The sequence below is a fragment of the Aquarana catesbeiana genome, linkage group LG10, assembly GCF_042186555.1.
Source record: "Aquarana catesbeiana isolate 2022-GZ linkage group LG10, ASM4218655v1, whole genome shotgun sequence".
Classification (NCBI taxonomy): domain Eukaryota; kingdom Metazoa; phylum Chordata; class Amphibia; order Anura; family Ranidae; genus Aquarana; species Aquarana catesbeiana.
Genome location: NC_133333.1, coordinates 233148643 through 233175129, shown reverse-complemented (window position 1 = coordinate 233175129; position 26487 = coordinate 233148643). Strand labels below are relative to the sequence as shown.

At 43.1% G+C, this 26487-nt stretch overlaps 1 protein-coding gene across 1 annotated transcript in view; it reads left to right on the top strand.

Annotated features, from left to right (window-relative positions):
* Positions 1 to 24975: 24975 nt before the first annotated feature.
* The window catches only part of LOC141111275 (indolethylamine N-methyltransferase-like), an 89887-nt gene continuing 88375 nt past the window's right edge, over positions 24976 to 26487 (top strand). The window contains exon 1 of the mRNA XM_073603420.1: positions 24976 to 25149. Within this exon, the coding sequence (XP_073459521.1) occupies positions 24999 to 25149 (151 nt within the window). The 5' untranslated portion in view covers positions 24976 to 24998. The remainder of the gene's footprint in view (positions 25150 to 26487) is intronic.

The window sequence follows — 26487 nt, the reverse complement described above, 5'->3', positions numbered from 1 at the left end:
CAGAACCCCCTTTAAAAGTCTATGGGAGAAATCAAAAGTGCTAATTTTAAAGGCTTATATGGATGGTATTGTCATAAAAAGTTTTGGGGGACCTGGGTCCTGCCCCAGGGGACATGTATCAATGCAAACAGAAGTTTTAAAAATGGCCGTTTTTTTTCGGGAGCAGTGATTTTAATAATGCTTAAAGTGAAACAATAAAAGTGTAATATTCCTTTAAATTCCTTTAAATACCTGGTGGGTGTCTATAGTATGCCTGTAAAGGGGCGCATGTTTCCCGTGTTTAGTAACAGTCTGACAGCAAAATGACATTTCAAAGGAAAAAAAGTCATTTAAAACTACTTGCGGCTATTAATGAATTGTCAGTCCGACAATACACATAAAATCATTGATAAAAACGGCATGGCATTTCCCCACGGGGAACCCCGAACCAGAATAAAAAAAATGTGTGGGGGTCCCCCTAAATTCCATACCAGGCCCTTCAGGTCTGATATGGATATTAAGGGGAACCCTGGCCAAAATCTTTTAAAAAATGGCGTGGGGGTCCCCTTCAAAATTCATACCAGACCTGATTTTAAGGAGAACCCCCGCGCCAAATTAAAAAAAATTGGCGTGGGGTCCCCCCAAAAATCCATACCAGACCCTTATCCGAGCATGCAACCTGGCAGGCCGCAGGAAAATAGGGGGGGACGAGAGAGCGCCCCCCCTCCTGAACCGTACCAGGCCACATGCCCTCAACATTGGGAGGGTGCTTTGAGGTAGCCCCCCAAAGCACCTTGTCCCCATGTTGATGGGAAGAAGAGCCTCATCCCCACAACCCTTTCCTGGTGGTTGTGGGGATCACCGGGCGGGAGGCTTATCAGAATCTGTAAGCCCCCTTTAACAAGGGGACCCCCAGATCCCGACCCCGCCCCCCTCTGACAATACAGGGAAAGCCACAGGGAACTCCCATGTGTCAGAGGAGGGTGGGGTCACCGGGTGGCCCCGCCCTCCGTTATATAAAAAATGTCAGAAGAAGCGAAGCATCACACGGCTGAAGACTCCCACTGAGGCAGATTGTGCAGATGGAGCGGAGAAGAAGCCTGGAGGAAGATGCAGGACGAGAAGAGCAGAAGAAGAAGAAGATGGAGAAGAAGAAGATGAAGAAGAAGATGGAGGAAGAAGAAGAACACCGAAAGAACACCAGAAGAAAAAAGATGAAAGAGGAAGAAGCCGAAAGAAGAAGAAATTAATAAAGGACTCAAAAACCATCTCTTGTCTTTTTTAACCTTTTTTGACAGTTTTTTTGTGAAATGGTAGGGGTACATTTGTACCCCATTACCAATTCACATGGGGGGGGCCGGGATCTGGGGGTCCCCTTGTTAAAGGGGGCTTCAAGATTCCGATAAGCCCCCCACCCACAGACCCCAACAACCACCGGCCAAGGGTTGTGGGGATGAGGCCCTTCTCCCCATCAACATGGGGACAAGTTGCTTTGGGGGGCTACCTCAAAGCACCCTCCCAATGTTCAGGGCATGTGGCCTGGTACGGTTCAGGAGGGGGATGCGCTCTCTCATCCCCCCTCTTTTCCTGCAGCCTGCCAGGTTGCGTGCTCGGATAAGGGTCTGGTATGGATTTTTGGGGGGACCCCATGCCATTTTTTTTCAATTTTGGCACTGGGTTCCCCTTAAAATCCATACCAGACCTGAAGGGCCTGGTATGGAATTTAGGGAGACCCCCATGCATTTTTATTTTGGTTCGGGGTTCCCCTGTGGGGAAATCCCATGTGGTTTTTATCAATGAACTTTTATGTGTATTTATGTGTATGGTTTTTATTGAATATTCAGTGCATACAGGAAGAAAAATTAAAGATTACGTTGTCATGTTGATACTATAACAGTATTGTAATTATTGTCATTAAAAATAAAAGAAAATAAAGAAAAAAATCTATGTATCATTAAATTTAAACATTTCTGGCGTATATTGACTTTCAAAGTATACATATTTTGTTTTTAATGCTGCCCAACCATACTTATACCTATATATCACTGTACGGTCATACAATTGCATTAGACACAGCTAGAAGATTCTTGAAGCCATCTATCCCAGATCTTACTGTATTTTGCTGGGCAACCTCTATTGATATATATACATTTCTTGTATGGTAGTGTATTGTTTATCTCCACCTTCCATTCCACAATTTTGGGGGCCTCTTGTCTCATCCACTTTTTGGCTATAACCTTTCTTGCTGCAAAGAGTGTTTCAAGCAAGAAGGTTTTCGTATATTTGTCGGTTATATCTGGAACTATACCCCAGAGACACTGTTTGGGGTCTAGGGTTAAAGGTGAGCCCATTGTATCGTGTAGAAATGCCACAATTTGTTCCCAGAAGCCTTTTATTTTAGGGCATGCCCATATGAGATGGAAAAAGGTACCTGTCTCTCTCCCACACATTTGACATGTGGTGTTTTGTGTGCGCTTGTATCTTGCAACTCTGAGGGGCGTGAGATATGCCCTATGGAGAACATAGAGCTGGGTCAGACGATCTGAGAGTTTAGGGGATACAGTTTTACAGGCCTCCAATGCCTCCCCCCATTCCTCATCCCCCACCGGTCCCACCCCCCTATCCCATCCTGGTTTAAGCCCATATGCTATTTTAGCAGCTATAGGGGTTAAGAGCAAGTTGTAGAATGCAGAGATCAATTTTTGAGAGTCTGTACTTTTAATTATGGCAATAAGTACATTAGGTCTAGGACTTGGGCAAGAGTCAGGGAATTGTGATTGTGTTGCGTGACGGATTTGTAAGAATCTATAGAACATCTGATCCTGTATTGTAAATTCTTCTTTGAGTAAGTCAAAGGTTTTGAGTTGTCCATCTTTTAGTATATGATGTAGGTAAAATATTCCCTGTGTGGACCATATAGATGTGTCCTGTATTTTATTAAATTCCTGAAGATTTTTGTTGTGCCATAGGGGCGTGTAATCGTTAAACTGTGAGATGTCAAGTCTAGAGGTTGCTAAATTCCATATTTTCCTGTAGTGGTGTAGTATGGTATGTCTACTATCTCCTAGTTCCATCCCTCCCTTGCCCGTCGCTATTGCATATATCGGGTCTTTGGTGTATTGTGCCCATTTGGGGCATATGAGCGTAAGAAACCTCTCACTGTCGGTTTTGTCTAAATGAAAAAGCTGAGATAACTGTGCTGCAATGTAGTATAGATTAAAATCGGGTAGAGCAGTGCCACCTAGATCAGTCGGATTTTTGAGGGCTTGCCATGCCAATTTATGCCTGTTATTTCCCCACACAAATGTCTTTAAGAGGGACTCTAGAGATTTAAAATGTTTTAAGGGTAAATAAACGGGAGTGTGCCATAGAATATAAAGTATTTTGGGTAGTAGAATCATTTTGATTAAGTTTATGCGTCCCCAGACTCCCAGTGGTAGTTTGGACCAGACCCGTATTTTATTTTTAACAAGGGAAATGAGAGGGGTTATATTCAGGGATATATAGTCTGCAGGGAATCTTGTTATATGAATCCCTAAATATTTAATGACATCTACTCTCTGAAGTGGGAGCCTGGTTTGGGATTCTGGGGGTGGGAAACGATCAATTGGCAAAATTTGGGATTTGTCCCAATTGATTTTTAGACCTGAAAATATTCCAAATTGTTCTATCATATGGAGTGCATTTCTTAATGATGTGTCCGAGTCTGCCAGGTACAATAGCGTATCATCCACATACATGCTAATTTTTTCAATCAGAGAGCCCACCTTAAGCCCCCTGATCTCTGGGTTTGCTCGGATGGATATTGCCAGCGGTTCTGCCGCCAGGGCATACAGGAGTGGGGACAGGGGGCAACCCTGTCTCGTACCTCTACTGAGGTCGAATGACTGAGACGACCACCCATTGGCCACCACTCTGGCCCTGGGTGCCTGGTATAAAAGTTGGACCCATTTAATAAATTTTGGGCCAAAGCCATAGCCCTCCAAGCACCTCCAGAGATACCTCCACTCTACCGAGTCGAAGGTTTTCGCTGTGTCTAGAGTCACAACCACTCGTGTACCCACTTCCTCGTGTGTAGCTTGCAGGTTAATGTATAGTTTCCTAAGATTAAACGAAGTATTGCATCCAGGCATGAAACTAGCCTGGTCTGTGTGTATTAATGTCAATATTACCTGATTGAGCCTAATTGATAAAACTTTGGCAAGTATTTTGATATCAACCTGTAGAAGTGATATCGGTCGATAGGATTCTGGGAATCCTAGATCCTTACCGGGTTTAGGGATGAGGACTATTGTGGCCTCTGTCATAGATGGAGGTAATGTCCCAGTTTCAAATAGATGGTTATACAATTTTAATAGTTTAGTGGTTAGTATTTCGCTAAATTGGGAATAGAACTCTACTGGAAGTCCATCTGAGCCAGGGGATTTGGACCTAGCAAACTAGCCATGGCAGTTGATATTTCGTCTAGAGTAAGTGGGGCTTCCAATAAGTCTACTTGTTCTTCCGTTAACTGTGGGAAGGACACCTTTTCAAGAAAAAGAGACATGAGGTGGGTCCCAGTGGGTGCTGCCGTTGTGTATAAATCTGCAAAAAAGTCCCTAAACATTGAGGTTACTGTAGATGGGTCTGTTATTTTTTGTCCTCCGGGGCCATGTAGTGTGATAACCACTGGGGGCCTATCTTCGCTGTGGACCAGGTATGCAAGTAACTTGCCTGCCTTTTCCCCATGTTCAAACATTTTCTGCTTAGAAAAAAAAAAATTTTGTTTCGCTTTCTGGTACTGCAGCTGATTAACCATTCTAGTCTGTAATTTAAGTTGGTCTACAGTTATTGCTGTCGGGGTGTTGGCATATTCTCTTTCTGCAGAGGACAAGTCCTCCAGTGCCTTACCGAGGGCACCAGAAGAGTCCATCTTGATTTTATTGATCGCCGTAATCAATGTATGCCTAGCAAAGAGCTTAAAAGAGTCCCAGACTGCAGGTGGTGATGCTGACTCATCATTTTCTATAAAGTACAATTTCCATTTGTCTATGAGCTCATCGTCCTCTGGTAGAAGAGATAGCCAGAATGGATTCAGGCGCCATGCTCGTGGTGGTTTTGCCACTGGAATACTCAATGTAATCCAATAAGGACTATGGTCTGACAGTACTCTAGGGCAAAACATTACATCCGATAATCTTGGGGTCAATCTACGGGAGATAAGTATAAAGTCTATATGGGACATAGAGCCCCGAGATGCAGAGAAACATGAATATGACTTAACCAGTGGGTATTTATGTCTCCATGTATCTATCAGTTGGAAGGTGGAGATAAGCTTGGAGAACTTAGTTTCGATGGGAGCACCGGGTGCTATTGATGTCAACTGTAGTCTGTCTAGAGCTGGGTTCATGGTAGTATTAAAATCCCCTAGCCAAACCGCTGCTATATTTGGATGATGGGTCATATATGATATGCCTTCCTTGACCATGGATACATTAAATGGAGGTGGTATATAGAAGGCCATTATAAGCAAGGGCTCCCCATATACTTTGGCATGAATAAATACGTAACGGCCATTCGGGTCAGTAGTTAGCTTGCATAATTCAAAATGTACTGATTTAGCAATTAATACAGAAACTCCCCTAGAGTGTGATGTATGGGTAGAGTGGTACGCTCATCCGACCCATGGCCTGCGGAGCGCCATCTGAATACTTCCCTCGATATGGGTTTCCACTAGTGCTATTATGTCAGCAGGTTGCTTCTTCAGGAATGTGAAGACTGCTGCGCGCTTAAATTTCTCGCGCAGACCCCTCACATTCCATGTCAAAAATTTCAGAGATGCCATAGGCCAAACATTTTAACCATTGATATAGCATTTATATAGAACAATTTGCTCCTTCTGTATAAGGTATATAGAATATTAACTTGCAGAGATAGCGGACTCAAATAACTGTGGTATGGTACATAGGTATTTTCCCATAGACTCGCTATATGTAACGTTACCTGTTTTCTATTATAGGTATGCACATTCAAAATTAAACAAACCAAAAACATTTGAACTCCCTCCCCCCTCCCTGCCCTACACTGACCCCAACTTGTGTGGGCATAATCCCTAAACTGGTTTTTATCTGGGAAACATTCCAATTTCTTCATGAACAGTGGAATGTAGATCAATTGGTTCAACCTCCGGACACTAAATAAAATAAAAAATATCAGCCATATCACTTGCAAAGCATATAGTGCGGTCTCTCGATCTTCTTCTTTCCATTTAGTTGCAACTATTAAGTTCCGGATAGAGTTCCAATGTATAAGGTGCTGCTTCCCAGAACTGTGTGGGGTAAAGTCTCGCTGCACGATGCATGTTGACTGTAGGACCTTTTCTCACTCCGGAGCCCCGGAGGGTAATGTGACTCTTATGCTGTAGGTAATCAGGATTTGTGCTTTAAATTTGCGCTGGTAGGAGATATTTCCCAGTCTCAGGCACGTTATCGAAGGAACTTGATCAATCAGCTTGTTGAGGGTTAACTCTTCGTTCCAACCAGGAGATTACTTCCTCTGGGTCCTCGAAGAAAACCGCGCGCCCTTCATGCTCCACCCTAAGCCGAGCTGGGAAAAGCATTGAGTATTTATATTGCAGATTTCTTAACTTTCGTTTGGCCTCCGCAAAACTCTGACAGCGGCGCTGCACCTCTGCCGAGAAGTCTGGGAAGATGGCCACCTTGACATTCCCAACTGGGATATTTCCCTTCTCTCTTGCCATTCTCAAGGCAGTGTCCGGATCTTTATAGTTAAGAAGTTTAGCTATGAATGTGCGGGGAGGAGCTCCTTGTGGTGGGGGTCTTTCTGGCATGCGATGTGCACGTTCCACCGCAAACATGGGGGAAAAAACTTCTCTTCCATAGGTATTGATCAGTAGTTGTTCCAGAAAAGTAGAAGTGTCCTTACCCTCAGACCCTTCCGGCAGGCCTATCAGGCGTATATTACATCTTCTCAGCCTATTCTTCATGTCATCTTGTTTTAAAAGGAGTTGCTGTATTTGTCTTTGCACGCGGTCTGAGGATGTTTGTAAGGGCGGGATAGCATCCTCCACTTCACCCAGTCTGGTCTCAGTTTCTTTCACTCTTTCCCTGAGTTTTTGAAAATCCTTTCTGATAAGGGAAATATCCACCTTGACCTCCTCAATTTGTGCTGTGTCTTCTTTTTCTGTTCGGCGGTATTGATCTAGTTTTGCTGCCGCTGCCTTTTGTGCCTTAGATGGTGACATTTTACGGGGGTCCCAGGTGCAAACCAGAGGTCCTCCAAACTTAATGTAAAACCCTGACTTGCTGGTTAGTGGAAGACGTACACTGTCTCAGGCCTTGAAGCCCTCAGAGGTTAAAGATAGGTGTTGTTGTATTATGCAAGTGCGTGCAGTCTCTTCTCACTTCTTTAGCTGATGATATTTGGGGGCTATGTCTCTCCGGATATATGGGATCCCAGTGGAAACTGTCAAAAGGGATACCTCAGGGCTGTAACTATGCAGAGGGCACAGGCAGGGAAGGGAGGTGTGCCAAGATGGCCGCTGTACACCTTATATGAGCCTAGGCCGCAGTCCGGGCCGGGTGTTATTGTCAGCTCTCTCGGGGTCCCCACTGGCCAGATGGGCTTTATCTGTCCTGTCCCCCTCCCTGGAGGAAGTGTCCATAGACAGGTTACCTGTTGGTAGCAGACAGCTCGACTCAGGGCCGGAGGAGCGGAGGACCAAGATGGCCGCGGCCTCCAGGAATAGGCCGAAGCCGCGGTCTTGCCTAAATGCGGCCGCCGTATAGGAGATCGCCGCTCCGTTCTGGCCGCCGGGGGACTGATCAGTTTAAGAATGAGCCCAGGGTGTTCCTAGAGCTTCAGGGATGTGATCCAGCGTGGTTAGAGGCGCATAGAGTCCAGGATGGGTAAGATTAAGGAGTAATGGACGGAGCTCTCAAGAAAAGCGTCCTACTCCATGCTGTGCCAGGCCACGCCCAGCCGCGAGTAGTTTTAAATGACTTTTTTTCCTTTGAAATGTCATTTTGCTGTCAGACTGTTCTAAACACGGGAAACATGCGCCCCTTTACAGGCATACTATAGACACCCCCCAGGTACGAAATTTAAAGGAATATTACACTTTTATTGTTTCACTTTAAGCATTATTAAAATCAAAGCACGGTTGTTTTTAAAACTTCTTTTTGCATTGATACATGTCCCCTGGGGCAGGACCCAGGTCCCCAAACACTTTTTATGACAATAACTTGTATATAAGCCTTTAAAATGATCACTTTTGATTATTCTTGTTCGAGTCCCATAGACTTTAACAGTGTTCGCGTGTTCGAACAAATTTTTTGCCTGTTCGTAAGTTCTGCTGCGAACCGAACCGGGGGGTGTATGAATATGAAACATTGCTTGGAAGTGTCGTACAATTGTCTGTTTTGGCAGTTTAAAGCTGAAGACATTATTTTTTCCCTTTACAAAGTTGGAATACTTACCTTTTTTGTTAAAGTATCACACATGTAGAGACCCCAAGTATCCACTGTAGCACCTGTGTGGGACACCCTAAAAAGTTTGTTCTGGTGTCCCACACTAGTGCTCCTGCGTCCAGATGTGTAAACAGCTTCTGAATGTCCTCTCCTTACACTGAATCAAGTTTGCATTTCATTCTAGTTACAAACCCATCTAGACAACAATGTACTAAACTTCTTTTAAGACAAATAGGCATGGCCAAATGTAGTTAACCTGCATCTGCAAAAAACATCATATCAGTGGGCGAACGATGTTTACTACGAACGATTACTGTGCCCATGAACCTGAAAATTGCCATTTTAAACTGTACAACAGTAAAGAAAAGCACATAGAGCAGCACAAACGTAAGAAGAAGAAGAAGAATAGGAACATATGACAAATACTTACTTTTTTGCAGCACTCTCTTGATTCTTCTGTACTGATCCTGCTCCCTCAATTTGAGGTCTGACCATCGTTTCCTCAGTTGATCCTTGGATCGTCGTACCCCAAAATTCTTCGGCAGACTTTTCACAACTTTAGTCATGATCTTGGCCTTTCTCGCGTTTGGGTACAGTCCATGCTTCCCGTCTTAGTCGGCCCTCTTGAAGATATCCACCATCTCTATAAAGGCCATATTTGAGGCCTTAAATATCCTCCGGGATCGGGACGTATGTGGCTCCGGGCTTTTGTCATTGCTGCTGCTGTCTGCATGCACTTGTTGTCTCTCCGCCATGTGCTCTCCCACTGCACCGAAAGCCAAGGGGCGGGGAATAGACTAGAAAGAACGTCAGGGGCGGGCAGAGATTCACGCATGCGCAGTGTATATAAAGCATTACACGCATGTGTCGTACGTACGATCTGTGAGTGGAGGAAGGAGTAGCGGAAGCGCCGATCATTCTAATGAAGGTACAATTTTAACTTGGTGCATCAGTGGCCTATACTGCTTCTAGATTGAGGCCTATATTGGAAAATGATTACGAGAGTTTAGCCTGACATTAGGGGGTTTGTCTTGTGTTGTGTCTTGCAGAGAAAATGGATCTATTCAATGATGAGGACTTTATTCCCATATTCATTGATATGTACAGGGAGCTGCCCTGTCTGTGGCAGGTAAACCACCCCTTTTATAACAATAAACCAAAGAGGAAGGCAGCGATGGATCAATTGCTGTAATTTGTGAAGCCGATGATCCCCACGGCAGACATCCCCTATTTGAAGGCCCTAATTGGTGGCATGAGGAGCACTTATAATAGGGAGTGCAAGAAGGTCCAGGATTCCCAGAGATCAGGAGCTGCAGCAGATGACATTTATGTACCCAGGCTGTGGTACTATGACAGACTGCATTTTCTGGCAGGCCAGACTGAACCCAGGCCATCACTCTCCAATCTTCCTTCAAGGCTTCCTTCCACCTCAGCTGGGGCTTCTGACATCCAACCTGGGCCTTCCAGCCAGGAAGAAGTGGAGGAGCCCAGCTTGAGTCAGGTATAGCATTGTTCAACATATTTCTAGTGAAATAATTAATGATGTTAACTAGATGTTATTATTGATCAGTAATTTCTGATTTTACAAAGTGTTTTACATATCAATAGACAGTAGTAGCCAAGACAAGAATGAAAAATGCTGGGGTCAGAATGATAGTCTTTTCTATTTATTAACATTCAATTTGCAACAGTCATGAGCTAAAAATTGTGTGTGATTGATGAACCAATAACTAAAACTATGTCCCTTTTTCATACACAGGAAAGTCTCAGCCAGGAGGAGGCAGTGGAAAGTGGCAGCAAGGAGGTGGCGGGGGTAAGTGGCAGCCAGGAGGTGGCCGGGCCCAGTAGCCTGCCGGAATCCCAGGTCCCTCCCCTCCGCCTTCCACAAAAAAGTCCCAGGAAGAGGAGTAATCTGGAGGAGGCAGCACTTGGCCTATTTTGGAAGGCTACTGCGGACCTCAGAACCCCTCCCCCAATAATCAAGAGGACTATGCCTACATGGCAGCCTGCAATATGCGGGAAATGGAGGAGGACCAGCGCCTCTTATGTGAGGAAGTTATGTTACAAGCCCTAAATAAGGGGTAGAGGGGAGAACTCACAAGCCAAAGCCACGTTTGTGAGTTTAACCACGGTCCTCCTCCTCCTCCACCGCCTGCCACAATTACAACACCAGAGCCACAGCCTGGAAGCAAGCATGCAAGGAAGACAAGAGAGTGATGTCCTGGATTTGGTGTGGTCTTACAAAAGACTCAGGCTGTTGTAAGACCACAGCCTGGGGACATATATGTCATCTACTGCTATTCCTGATCTCTTGTAGTCCTGGACCGGATTGTGCTCACTATTATAAGGACTCCTCAGGCCACCAATTTTGACTGTAAAATAAATGATGTGTGCCCTGGGGTACAAAGACTTCACAAATTTCACCAGTTTCTCCAGCGTTGACTTTCTCTTTATTTTGTTATGATCCATAATAAATGGCTATTTATTTTTCACAAATACTTGCCTATGTGTTTAACTTCAAAAAGGCCAGTTCGTTTGTGAGTAGGCAGGTACAATGTCAAATTAACAAGGGACACCAACACCAACCACCTTGAGGTTAAAAAATACAAGATAATAATGGTATTGTGGTAACTTGACACAAAACGAAAGAAAAAATTATGGAGATCACTATAAAAAAAAAAAGGAGATCTGGATAAAAAAAAAAAAAAAACACTTTAAACAAAAATTCTAAACATTATAATAGAGATCTGACAAAAAAAAAATAATTATTCATTGGATCACGAGAAATAATAAAGAAATCAGGCTGTCAGAACTCTGTGTGAATATGAGCAGTAAAACAACTTCATTATTCTAGCATTCTAAAGAAGAAGAGAATGCGCTGCATTAACCTCTTGCCGACCATCCGCCGCAGTTATACTACGGCAGAATGGCACAGGCAGGCGAATCGCCATCATGGTACGTCGATACCGCACGCGCCCCCTGCTCACCCACGGAGCCGATGCGAGTGCCCGGCAGTCTCAATCACTGCCGGGCTCCCGCCATCGCTCGGGGCACACGGAGAACCACGTGCTGTGTGTGTAAACACTTCCTAGGACACACATTAACCCCTTCACTGCCCCCTAGTGTTAACCCCTTCACTGCCAGTGACATTTTTACAGTAATCAATGCATATTTAATCGCACTGATCGCTGTATTAATGCCAGTGGTCCCAAAAATGTGTCATAATGTCGCAATCACAATAAAAATCACTGATCGCTGCCATTACTAGTAAAAAATGAATTATTAATAAAAATGCCATAAAACTATCTCCTATTTTGTAGATGCTATAACTTTTGCGCAAACAAATCAATATACGCTTAGTGCAAATTTTTTTACCAAAAATATGTAGAAGAATACGTATCGGCCTAAACTGAGGAAAAAAAATATTTTTTTAAAATATTTTTTGGGGATATTTATTATAGCAAAAAGTAAAAAATAATGCATTTTTTTCAAAATTGTCGCATTTTTTTGTTTATAGCGCAAAAAATAAAAACCACAGAGGTGATCAAATACCACCAAAAGAAAGCTCTATTTGTGGGGAAAAAAGGACATCAATTTTGTTTGGGAGCCACGTTGCATGACCGCACAATTGTTAGTTAAATGGACGCAGTGCCGAATCGCAAAGAGCGCTCTGGTCTTTGGCCAGCCAAATGGTCCAGGGCTGAAGCGGTTAAAAGATTTAAAAATTTGCAGCGTGATGAATGTGCTATCTCCATTACGAACGCTAGTTTTACCAGACCGAGCGCTCCCGTCTCATAATTGATTCTGAGCATGCGTGGAACTCTGTGCGTTGGAATTGTGTACACATGATCGAAATTTACCAGAACGGATTTTGATGTCGGAAAATTTGAGATCTAGAACTAAAATTTTATTTGTAGGAATTTCCGACGGAAAATGTCCGAAGGAGCCTACACATGGTTGGAATTTCCGTCAAAAAGCTCCCATTGAACATTTTGCGTCGGAAAATCTGACCATGTGTACGGGGCATAACAGTTTTTTTTGCAGGCTGAACAAAAAAATGAAGAGCTCGGGAGGAGCCGTTTCCTTGTCAAAAGAAGTTTATTGAGTATACAATGTTATAAAGATACATAAAGTAAGTTTACAAGGATCTATAAAGTAAGCTCATTGTTTTACAGTAGGGTTTATATAGGTAAATATCATGAAATTTCAAATATTAAACATTGGGTTCACGTAAACCTAAATTAAAGATATATATCATTTCCTTAGTTACTTTTGTAGGTATTTAAATGATTTATACCTACTATACATATTGTTTACAAGTAGAGTGTATATAGGTCAAATAAATTCTGATAATGAGCTTTAATCGTAAGGTGGAGAAAAGGAAAGAGAAAGAAGAAAAAGGGTTGAAAGGTAGAGGTATGGTCCACAAGGTTGTCCCGCTCGCCAGTTTATTATTCTTTTTAGTTCTCTTTGAAGCCTTAGAATGGGTGTCTCTGTAAGTCATTTAATCTGTTACCATGGCAACAGGACAGAGTCATTGAAGTTTGACAGGAACTGTTGTTTTATCCAAGGATGCCAAAGTTTTTCAAATTTTGGAATTTGATTTTGATCGATGGCTACCATCTTAGCATGGGACATTGTATTATTCATTCTGTGAATTGTTTCTGCTAGTACCAATGTAGGAGATTTCCATGCCTTGGCCACTGTTTGTTTTGCAGCCGTTATTAGTTGGATCATAAGTTTGAATTGAGAGAGTGTTAAACCATTCCGGTTTTAGATTAAGTAAAGTTAAATATGGATCTGGTTGTATTATTTTTTTAAATATTTTAGATGCAATCACGAAGACTTCCTTCCAGAAGGTTTGGATTACTGGGCACGTCCACCATATGTGTAAATTGTGCCTATTTCTGGGCATCCTCGAAAACAAAGAGTTGAGGTATTAGGTGAATATTTTGCCACTCTAGCGGGTACAAGGTACCAGCGAGTTAGGACTTTATAGTTTGTCTCCAGTGCTAAGATGTTGGGTGAAGATGACTTAGATGTGAGCCATATGTTAGACCAGTCCGTGTCTTCTAAAGTTTGTCCCAGGTCCTCCTCCCACCTCTGAACATAAGAGGGTCTATTAAGATTTGCTACTCCATATAATTGATTATAAAGTGATGAAATTGTACCTTTAGCAAATGGATCTTTTGTACAGATTGATTCAAAAATGGATAATTGGGATAATGGTGTATCCCCCTTTAGGAATGGTGTATAGAAATTTTTGATTTGGAGATATCTAAATATCTCAGAGTTTGGTAGATCATATTTTTCTCTAAGCGATGGGAATGAAAGGAATGATTTAGATGCTATGAAGTCATTTAGTGTCTGAATGCCTGATGTTGTCCAAGCTTTAAAAGAATTTGGGTAGATCCATGCCAGATAAAAGGCCGGATTTCTGATAAAAGAAAGGAGAGGATTGTGTGGAGATTGTAACTGATATTTGGTTTTTAGTTTATCCCAGAGAGATAAGAAGTGTTTAGTTATGGGATTATGAATTTTAAAGCGGTCTTTAGGATCAAGCCATAATAAATTTGATATTAATAGAGGGTCATTTTCTGAAGCCTCTATAAATACCCATAATGGGATTTCCTGTTTTGCATGGTATTTGGACAGACTGGCCAAATGTGCTGCTCTGTAGTAGTTAGTAAAATTAGGGTATCCCAGGCCTCCTTTATTTTTGGGAAGATGTAGTGTGTGTATAGGTATACGTGGTTTAGAAGAGCCCCATATAAACGAAGTTGCTCTTTTTTGTACTATTCTCAAAAAATAGGAAGGAATTGGAATAGGGAGGACTCTGAATAGATAAAGCAATTTGGGTAGAATAGTCATTTTGATTGCATTAATCTTCCCTATCCAGGATAAAGGAAGTTGCGACCATTGTTTTATTAGATTTGTGATCTGTCTTAATACAGGAGGATAATTGGTTGAGAATAAGTCAGAATCAGATGCTGTTAAATGAATTCCAAGATATGGGATTGATTTTTCTGCCCATGTGAATGGGAGTGCAGCCCTAGCCGGGATCAATTCCATGTTTGTGAGTGAAATATTAAGCACTTGGCATTTCTTAGGATTAATCATAAGGCCGGATAGGGCTGCAAATCCATCAAGAGCTGGTATTAAGTTAGGACCAGAGACCTGTGGTGATGATAGAAAAAGTAATATATCGTCTGCAAATATACATAGTTTGTGTGTAATACCTCCTACTTCAATGCCAGTTATAGTTTGGTTTGTTCTGATGTATTGGGCCATGGGTTCGAGTATAAGGGCAAATAACAAGGGAGATAATGGGCAACCCTGTCGGGTACCTCTTTCGATATTAAAGGCTTCAGATTTGTATCCAGCATATTTTATATAGGCTTTGGGTTTATTATATAATGCTTTGATCCATGTTAAAAAGTGGGGTCCAAAACCCCATTTTTGTAATGAATATTGCATATATTGCCAGGATACTGTGTCAAATGCCCTCTTAATATCGAGAGATAGAAAACATAAAGGGATTTTCCGTTTTTTAGCAATATGTGCCAATAACACTGCCCTGCGTATATTATCGCCTGCCTGTCTATTTGGCATGAAGCCTACTTGATCTCTATGTATTAATTTTCCTATAATGCTATTGAGGCGTTTTGCTATTATTTTTGCTAATAATTTAATATCGAGGTTTAACAGAGAGATAGGCCGATAATTCACACAGGAAGTATCATCAGAAAGGGGTTTTGGGATCATACAAACAATTGCCATTAGTGTTTCTTGCCGAAAAGAATGTCCATCTAGAAGTTTGTTAAAAGTTTCAGTGAGAATGGGAGAGAGTATTTCTGAGAATGTTTTATAGTATAAAGCCGAGTAGCCGTCTGGGCCTGGTCTTTTGTTAAGTTTTAGGTCTTTTATGGCGTTAGCAACTTCATCTATAGTTATAGGCTCATCCAAACTGCTTTTTTGATTCTGAGATAACTCAGGTAAGGTTATTTTTGAGAAGAAGGATTCAGCTTCTGTAGGATTAAATTCATTGTTTGTCTTGTATAAAGTTGCGAGATGTGAGTGAAATTTATGGACTATTTTAACTGGATTACAAGTGTAAACATTTTTTGATAATTTCAAACGTATTGGTTTGAAAGATTTGTTAGTTGAATTTAATGCCCGAGCCAAATATGTACCTGGTTTGTTTGTATTCATGTAGAAATTGTGTTTGGAGCGTTTGAGGGATTTATCAACTGACTCAGTGAGAAATAGATCGTATTCCAATCTAGATTTTTCCAGATGAGATTTTGTACTCTGAGATGGATTATCTTGAAATGATATGTAGGCTGCATTAAAATTGAGTTCTAGTTTTTTTGCTAGATTTTTGCGTTCCCGTTTAAATAGTGCCATTTGTCTTTGTATTGTACCATGCAAGACAGGCTTATGAGCTTCCCACAGTGTTATTGGGGAGATGTCTGTTGTATTATTAATTGATATGTATTCCTTTAAAGCTTGTTCAATGGCCATCTGATGTAGTGGGTGTTTGAGCATTATGTCCGGTAAGTACCACGTTGGGTCATGCGCTTTTGGTATGGCTGAGGCTATAGTAGTGTATACTGCATTATGGTCAGACCACGGAATCGGAATTATATCTGATGCAATAATTTCTGGTATCATTCCTATTGTTAGAAAAATATGATCTATTCTGGTGAAGGTTTGATGAGGGTGCGAGAAATAAGTGAATTTCTTTTTCATTGGGTTACTTTCTCTCCATGAATCTACCAGATTGTATTTGGAAAGAAGTTGAGAAAAAGGTAATCTAGAGGTTATTTTGGATGGTGTAAAAGGTGATTTATCTAGAAATGGGAGGAGGACTTGGTTCGAATCCCCACACATTATCACTGTTCCTATTTTGTGTGTATTAATCACTTGTAATATATGTGAGAGGAATGGTGTAGGTTGTTTGTTAGGAGCGTAGTAGGAAATCACCGTGATTGCTGTATCCATTATATAACCCATGAGTATCAGGTATCTACCTTCTGGGTCTTTAATTTCTGATGATAAGGTGAATGGTGTGGATCGGTGAAATGCAATTAGAGTTCCCCTTTGCTTGGTACAGGCAGAAGCCGTGTAAATTTGTTGATAAAAAGGAGAAATATATTTTGGAGTAGAATCTTTGGTGAAGTGTGTTTCTTGGAGGCATACTATGTGAGCCTTCTTGTTATGGAAAGTACGGAAGGCTTTGGTCCTTTTTTGAGGGACATTTATTCCCTGAACATTCAGGGAAAGTATATTCAGTGGTGCCATGGCAATAGATCAAATAGTTTTGACTTACTTTTTGTTATGCAGAGCTGACTGCGCAGATCAACCTGCGTGGACTGAAGAGATGAATAGATAGAAAAGAAACCAGTGAATTCTGGAGTAAAGAGTAAACAAAAAACATATGAGATTAGATGATACATTGTATAAATTATTTTTTGCAAGTAATCACAATTTAACCGTGAAAGAGAATAAATATCTCTCTCAGGGGAATAAGTGCCTTCGTCACACTCCCACATAATATGGTTGGGAGAATGAGGAGGGCTAATGGGGGTACACGGATCTTCCGCTTACAGGAGAGAAGTGCTATGTCAAAAGACATCAAAATGATGTTTCATTAATTGGAGTGCAGAATATAGTTTTTGTTGAAATTATTTATTCCAGCGTGGTTGTATATGGTTAGTCTTGCCCTAGGCTAAATAATTCAGTTAGAAAGGTACTGTTAATAACTTTGGTATTGATGAAGATACAGGGGGTCCCCGACTTACGAACATCCGACTTACGAACGACCCCTACTTACGAACGGGGCCCGAATGACGTCACTGCTGGCCGAATCTTCCTCTCCTGAGCCTTTCCTCCGTTCCTGGCTTGGCTGCGGGTCCCCTTCGTCCTCCTGCCTGCCCATCCACAGGCCTGGTATGGTCCGGTGGCTTGCCAGGCCGCTGAAACTGCCCGTCGTGGCCGAGGCCTTGTGTGGCCTACGAAGCCTCCACGATCCCCGGTCTTTCCTACGCCGCTGCCCCGCGATGGTGCACCGCGGCCGGCCGCCCGGCCGGCCGGCCTGCCTGGCCTCTGATGGCTACTTTCACCATCCATCTCCCTGCTGTGCCATACAGTGTACCTCTCTGCTGTCTCCTGTTGCTGCTGCCATGAAAATAGTGAGAGGGGAGAGCTGTGCTCAGCTGCGATCCTGGACTCCTGTTTTGGAAGTGACAGGGTCAATAAAGAGAACCTGTCACCTCCAATTGCTATCACACAGGGAATTGTTTCCTCCTGTGTGATAGCAATAAAGTTAAGTGAAAAAAAAAATTGATAAAAAAAATAAAAATAAGAAATACAGTAATAATTAAATTAATAAAATAAAAAAAAAATTAAAAAATGTAAAGAATAAGAAAAATAATATTAAAAATAAGAAAATTATACAAAAATAAAAAAAAAGTAAACGACAAGCTACAAATAAATACAAATAGAAAAAAGTGATTAAAAAGTAAAAAAATAAAAGAAACAAAACATATTTGAACTAACCATGCCACCCCTGCCATCCGGTTGCCTTTCTCTGTTGATTTGGGTTTACATCCTGTCTCTGAGACTAGATTTGCACTTAAAAAAGGTACTGTTCCGACTTACAAACAAATTCGACTTAAGAACAAACCTACAGTCCCTATCCTGTTCGTAACCCGGGGACTCCCTGTAGTTTGAATTATTTTGGGATTTTAACCCTTTTAGAGTAAACAATTACATATTTTATTCATATGTAACTGTTTAGATATGTTAACTCATAAAATTGAGGTTGTATTGCTTCAGATTAGAATAAACAAAAACATAATTCTAGGAACTAGTTAGGTAATAATATATTTGTTTTAAGAAAAGAAAGAAAAAGCTTCCATTACTTCTGGATTATTGAACATATTTGTCCTAAAAAGTAATAAATCTATTGTTATTACCTGATAATATATAACTGAACAAGAATTTCCTTATTTCACTTATATATTCTAAGGCTATATGAATCAGAAGTAATAAGAACTATAACTGGAATGTAACATGATCCCACACAGTGTGTGACTATCAGAATGCAGTTACATTCAGTTATAAATATAGGTTTTTTATAGAGAACCATCTCTTAGTATAATAAATGAAGAGATATCAGGAATTAGGATGTCAGTCCATTGAATCTTTTTGGTCCATGGATGATGTGGCATAACGGCCTCTTTTGTGAGAATGATGATTCCCATTTTGTTCTGAAATTTTCTGGGTGCTGCCTGAAGGTGAAGATGACGCCATTCTTCTGCGTGTGGGAGTGTTGCTGCTTGTGGGTTCTGTCAGATTTAATTTTAAAAGGGTTTGTTGCAGTTCATCTGCTGATCTGCTTCTGTAAATTGTACCTTGGTAGTTAAATCTGACTGAAAAGGGGAAGCCCCATTGATACATAATGTTGTGGCGTTGCAGTTCCATTAGTTGGGGTTTCATGGATCGTCTTTTAGTAATAGTAAGTTGGGATAGGTCAGCAAAAATTTGATAATTGTGTCCTTGAAAATTAAGTTCCTTTTTTTCTCTTGCAGCAATTAGTATTTGTTCTTTCGTTCTGTAATAATGAAATTTTGTGATTATATCACGTGGGGGTCCATCTTTCTTTTTGGCTGTGAGGGCTCTGTGTACTCTGTCCAGTTCTAAACGTTCAATAGGGATATCTGGCTTTAGTTCTTGTAATAGAGCAGTAATAGTAGATTGCAGGTCTGTCACAGTTTCAGGTATTCCCCTTATGCGCAAGTTTGAACGTCTGGCTCTATTTTCGTAATCTTCGAGCTTAGTTTGAAGTATTAAATTCTCTTTTTTTAATTGTTCCAATTCTGTTATATTTTCTTGGGTTGTAATTTCAATTTCATCCATTTTTATTTCTAAGGCTGCGGTGCGGTTTCCCAGCTCTCTTATTTCTTTGGTTAGGCTGTTTGTTATTTGGTCTGAGGTTTGTTTTAAAGCCTTATGAAGCATCTTTTCAAATTGTAATAATATTACTGGGGATACTGAGGAGGCTTGTGGAGAAGTTTGTGAGAGGATTTGTTCTGTATCTGACTCAAATGGAGAGTCTTGCTGTGACATTTTCTGTCTGTGAGAGCGCCCTGATGCTGTATCTTGTGAGGTGACTGGAGCTGCTTCAGCTGCAGTGAGTGCCTGTGAGCTCTTTGTGAGGTGATTTTTATTTCTGCCACGGTTTCCTCCCAGTACCATATTTCCTGCCCAAACTTTCACAGTTTGTTCCCTGGGGCAAAAAGGTTCAAATGGATACCTTTTGAGCCTGCAGGCTCCGCTTTGTCCTTCTCTTCTCTCCTCAGCGGTGTGGAGCTCTAACAATGCATGTCTGCTCCGCTAGGCTCCGCCTCCTGCCCCCCGGGAGGAGCCGTTTCCTAACTATCCAATGTTAGCGATCTCCCTGGCTGAGTTCTTGTGTTCTGACAGGGGCCCCTGCCAGAACACACTGGTCAGTGCTCTAAGCCATTGGCTGAGAACGCTGATGGGATGGTGATCAGCAGACCTTTTTCAGTCATGCCCCTTCAACAGAAGGGCCGAATGTCAGCCAATTTCTATTGAATCGGTCTATGCCACCTGACATGCGGTCCGTGTGTGCGGCCCTTAAAGGAGTTGTAAAGTCAGAAGGTTTTTATTATCTTAAAGCCTTCTGTGTGCAGCAGCCGCCCCAGCACCCCTAATACTTACCTGAGCCCCATCTCTGTCCATCGATGTCCATGAGTGTCTCGGCCGTCTGAGACACTCCCTCCTGATTGGCTGAGACTCAGCAGCGGTACCCACTACTGTCAATCAAAGTTAGTCAGCCAAACAGGAGAGAGAGGGGGTGGGGCTGGGCCGCAGTTCCATGTCTAAATTGACACAGGGAGCTGTGACTCGGCTCGGGTGCCCCCCTAGCATGCTGCTTGCTGTGGGGCACTCAACAGGAGGGAGGGGCCAGTAGAGCCGAAGAGGGACCTGAGAAGAAGAGGATCCGGGCTTCTCTGTGCAAAGGCAACTGCACAGAGGAGGTAAGAATGACATGTTTGTTATTTTATAGAAGAAAAAATGAGACTTTACAATCAATTCTGAATATAACCTGTAGATGTTGCTGATAAATTCATTGCGGAACCAAAATTTACGTTCTTCACTTGCAGAATATTGGAAACTTTCCCTGTAATGCCCATTTAATATTTTATTCAGAGAGGAAATTCAGGAGAAGGAAATGCACCTAAATTAGTTCATCAAGCAGGGTTTTAAATGTGATTCTGAACAGGAAAACATAACCTCTCCGGAGGTGTTACCACTTGCTGACTGCATTGTTAATGCACGGATACTGGATTTCATCAAGAAAAATTAAAATGAATGCATTTTAATCTCTGACCACCACTGTACCATGTCCGCATCCTCTGACCACCTCTGCATCATTCATGTACACATCCTCTGACCACCTCTGTACCATGTCCACATCATCTGACTACCTGCTCTGTATCCTGTCCACATCCTCTGACCACCTCTGTACCATGTCTGCATCATATGACCACCTCTGTACCATGTCTGCATCCTCTGACCACCTCTATACCATGTCTGCATCCTCTTACCATCTCTGTACCATGTCTGCATCCTCTGACCACCTCTGTACCATCTCCACATCCTCTGACCATCTCTGTACCATGTCTGCATCCTCTGACCACCTCTATACCATGTCTGCATCCTCTTACCATCTCTGTACCATGTCTGCATCCTCTTACCATCTCTGTACCATCTCCACATCCTCTGACCATCTCTGTACCATGTCTGAATCCTCTGACCATCTCTGTACCATGTCTGCATCCTCTGACCATCTCTGTACCATGTCCACATCCTCTGACCATCTCTGTACCATGTCTGCATCCTCTGACCACCTCTGTATCATGTCTGCAGTCTCTGACCATGTCTTGTCTAGTATCATATCTGCAGTCTCTGAGGGGGAGCCTGGAGAGGCATTAAAAGTTAGAATGCTAACTAAAGGGATGGGGATTACGGGAGGAGTCGGTGTGGACTGTGGAGAAGAGACTATAGGATAAAACCAGAGCCACCAAGCTAGAGCCAACTGGCTGAGCCCTGCACGGTGCACCTGAGAGGAGGTCAGTGACAGCACCATCAGGCCTGTCTGAGGGGGGGGTCACTGGTGTAAGGGGGGAGTGAAAACAATAAAGGTTCCCCCCTGCTTTTAACAGATGGTTAGACAGGTTAATTTGGTTGGTCAGCAGACGTTGAGCTATGGAATTGTTTTTGGCCTCCTTTACATCAGAGTTTCCCTTTACATCAGGTTCTGCAGAATTCCCCCTGCAGACTGATGGAAAGGGGAACACCTGGAACTCTGATGTGGGGGGCACTCTGGTGACCAGAGTCCACCTTCTACAGAGTGAATACACTAATGTAAGGGGGTTACTGATGTAAGGTTTAGTTAGCACACATTTGCAAATGCATGTAAAAGCTGCAAGGCCTCGTCATGGCACCCTGTGTTGCTTGCAGTCCTAACACTACAAATTTATAAGTGTCTCCACAGTGGAAGCACATGCATGGAATGGATAGATGTGGGGCAGGTGAGCCTGGAGGCAGCTCATGCCCCCTTAAAGGAACAGGAGCACACTGGACACCCAGCAAGAACACGATGGCAGCGAAGGTGCCCAGTGTGTCCCCAGACCATTTATACGAACAGTAACAAAAAACTGGCCAGTTATAGGTGGGGGCAGTGGCCAGTTTTTTGTTTCTGATGTAAATGAGAATGTAGTGGACTCTGGTAAAAGGTGGTCTCTGGTGACCAGAGCACCGCCCCCCCCCCCTTTACATCATGGTTCCCCTTTAGATCATGATCTGCAGAATTCCCCTTTATGTCAGAATTCCCTTGCACTGTAAGGGGGAATCCTGCAAACTCTGATGTAAGGAGGAACTCTGTGTTTTTGACATTGTTTAACTTAAAGACTTTACTAATAGCACTAGCTACATGTTTATAGTGTAAATATTGATCTTTGCACTGTTTAGCAGTGAAAAAATGTCATTTTAGGTACTTTTGCAGTGTCCTAAAAAAATTGGCTCTGTCAGTAAATTTAATGAATTTTGCCAGTAAAAAATTGGCACTGTTTGTAAATTTTGGCATCCTGCCAGTCAGGGCCGTCTTTAATATTGATTGGGCCCTGGGCAAAGATTTTATTGGGGCCCCCCCAGCTAGATTCAAAATGAGTTTACTGCAGCAGATCAGGCAACGATTGTGATTGGCTGCCAGAGATTACAACACATCAATACAGCTCACAGATTAGTTGCTAGAGGTTACAGAACATCATTACTGCTCACTAATTGGATTCTAGAGGTTACTGAAAATCATTATTGCTCACTGATTAGTTGCTAGAGGTTACTACACATCATAACCTCTCAGTGCAAATTGCGTGGTGTGGCCAAACTGCACTAGCATTGAGGGGTGCACTATGTACAGAGTGCAGGGTTGGGGGTGCGCTTTGTGCAGAGTGCAGGGGTGAGGTGGGTGCAGAGTGCAGGGGTGAGGTGGGTGCAGAGTGCAGGGGTGAGGTGAGTGCAGAGTGCAGGGGTGAGGTGAGTGCAGGGCTGAGGTGGGTGCAGAGTACAGGGGTGAGGTGGGTGCAGAGTGTAGGGGTGAGGTGGGTGCAAAGTGCAGGACTGAGGTGGGTGCAGAGTGCAGGGGTGAGGTGGGTGCAGAGTGAGGTGTCTACAGAGTGCAGGGGTGAGGTGGATGCAGAGTGCAGGAGTAAGGTGGGTGCAGGGGTGAGGTAGGTGCAGAGTGCAGGGGTGAGGTGTGTGCAGAGTGAGGTGGGTGCAGAGTGAGGTGGGTGCAGAGTGCAGAGTGAGGTGGGTGCAGAGTGCAGTGTGAGGTGGGTGGGTGCAGAGTGAGGTGGGTGCAGAGTGCAGAGTGAGGTGGGTGCAGAGTGAGGTGGGTGCAGAGTGCAGAGTGAGGTGGGTGCAGAGTGAGGTGGGTGCAGAGTGCAGAGTGAGGTGGGTGCAGAGTACAGAGTGAGGTGGGTGCAGAGTGAGGTGGGTGCAGAGTGCAGAGTGAGGTGGGTGCAGAGTAAGGTGGGTGCAGAGTGAGGTGGGTGCAGAGTGAGGTGGGTGCAAAGTGCAGAGTGAGGTGGGTACAGAGTGAGGTGGGTGCAGAGTGAGGTGGGTGTAGAGTGCAGAGTGAGGTGGGTGCAGAGTGAGGTGGGTGCAGAGTGAGGTGGGTGCAGAGTGCAGAGTGAGGTGGGTGCAGAGTAAGGTGGGTGCAGAGTGCAGAGTGAGGTGGGTGCAGAGTGCAGAGTGAGGTGAGTGCAGAGTGAGGTGGGTGCAGAGTGCAGAGTGAGGTGGGTGCAGAGTGAGGTGGGTGCAGAGTGCAGAGTGAGGTGGGTGCAGAGTGAGGTGGGTGCAGAGTGCAGAGGTGCACAGCTCTCCTCCCACCCAGATTCCAATACAGAGCTCCACTCCCTCTAAGTACAAGGCTGTCCTCCCACAAAGGCGCCCCCCCCCCCCCCCCCCCCCATTCCAGTACAGAGGAAAACTCTGTGTACTCACAGCATGTTGTCCTCCGATGTCCGTGGAGCCTGCCAGTCCCAGAAGCAGCTTCCCCTGTGCAGAGTCCCCGCCTCCTTCCTCCTCTGCTCTCATAGATCGTGCGTGTACCCGAGGGATGAGAACAGCCGCCGGAAGAGGAGCGCTGTCACTTGGAAAAACACAAGCCGTGCTTGTGTATTTCCAAGTGACAGTAGCGAGCAGCCAGCATGCGACCAGCACCGGATGTGGCCGGACTCCGGCGGGCAGTGCAGGGTTTAAGGGACGGGCAGCGCAGGGCCCCCAACAATGACAGGGCCCTGGGCAGATGCCCCTTTTGCCCCGCGGTAAAGACGGCCCTGCTGCCAGTAAATTGCACTTCACGGGGGTTGGCAACACTGAATCCTGGTGACCAAATACAAGAAACGTCTTACCTCTGTGCTTGCCAACAAGGTTTTCTCCACCAAGTACTAAGTCGTGTTTTGCATGGGGATCAAATACTTATTTTACTCACTGAACTGCAACTCAATTTATAGCATTTGTTTCATGTGGTTTGTCTGGATTTTTGGTTGATATTCTGCCTCTATCATTTAAAATACACTTATGATAAAAATTATAGACCCTTCATTTCTTTGTAAGTTGGCAAACTTACAAAATCAGCAGGGAATCAAATAATGATTTCCCCAACTGTTTAATATTTGGGTGTTCTAAGTAATTTCCTAGCAAAAAATACAGATTTTTACTTGAAAACAACAAATGTAAAAAAAATCCTGGTCTTAAAGTGGTTAAACCTTTGCAAACTCAGATGGCAATCATACCTCAGTCAGCACTATTCCCATGACTGCTTTATAAATATATTTATGATTATATTACAATAAAATGTAACCACCTTATTTCAAAAGAATATAAATAGAACTCAAACATTAAAGCTTAGTTGAAAGCAGAAATCAAAGAGGTGAAGTTCAGCATTGCAGGACGATGGATTCCACAACACATAAATTCTATCATGTACATGGAATGGATTCCAGAAGTTTTCTGGATTTATTTTTCTCTAATAAGGAGGACATGGTCTTTGCAGAGGATACTTTAACATTTCCAATGAGGATGATTCACTATCAGTTCAGCACCGGTATGTGCAGCTTATATTGATGTTTTTAACAAAAAAGACTAATGTTGTTAATAAATCTAAAGCCTCGTACACACGATCGGATTGTTGGCCAACAGAGCGTCAGACTTTTGTCTGAAGGGCGTGTGCCGGGATCTTGTCTTGCAAACTAACGGCACACAATTGTTGGCCAACAACAAGGTGAAGTTGTCGGAAAATTTGAGAACCTGCTCTCAAACATTTGTGGCTGGCAATTCCGACAGCAAATGTTCGATGGAGCATACCCACAATTGGACTTTCCGACAACAAGCTCACATCGAACATTTCCCGTCGGAAAGTCCGACCGTGTGCATGCGGCATTAATCATTATATTATCACTTTTTATGTATTTGCTTGCAAAAGGTCAATTCACAAACATTATCATATTTGTTTTCTATCTTTAAGCCCCAGTTTACACTTGTACGACTTGTCATGCAACTTTGAACCCCAAAGTCACATGACAAGTTGCACCCCATGTTTTCCAATGAGTACTGTTCATATTTGTGCGACTTAAGACTCATGCACACAGGGTGTTTTTCCTGCTGCTTTTAGGAGCATCATGCGGTTTTTTTTTACAGATTTAAAACGTCTTTCCATGTTATTCTATGTGTCCACATAGGCTTTTAGGAGCTTTTAGTGGCAGGGGCATTTTCAAGCTGCAAAAAACCCCAGGCCAGTGCGTTTTTAGGCAGCAGCGTTACAGCTGTAAAAACGCCTGACATGGCTAAATGCATGTTAATGCTGTATACAGCATTAAGCCACGTCAAGCGTTTTTAAGCTGTAGTATTGGATTTGGGAGTGAAAAATAGAAGAGGGCAGAGAAACGCTGCTAAACGCTAACGCAGCATGTAAGGGGGAATCCTGCAAACTCTGATGTAAAGAGAGACTCTGTGTGCATTAACACCATTAACGCCAATGCAAAACACTTGTAAAAGTGCGTTTCTCCTGATGTCGGTACTGGCTTTGCAGCTTGTTTTTTTTTAACGCCCTGTGTGCATGAGGCCTTAAAGTCACAGCGACTTTAAAGTAGTTCTTGTACTACTTTGGTCAGATTTTCATGCAACCTGAGGCCCATAGACTTCAATGTAAACCCTCAAAAGTCACATGAAAGTTGCACCTGCATCATATACATGTGTGTGCGACTTTGTAGAGCACACGCAGTCACATGGTCTAAGCCAAAGGCGCAACAAAGTCCCACTCGTCCAACGTGGCATAAAAGTTGCATCAAGTCACACTGTAAAGTCACAGTGGAAATCACACAATTTTGAAGTTGCACAAGTGTGAATGGAGCCTAAATGATCAGAACAGATGTAGAGCAAAGTG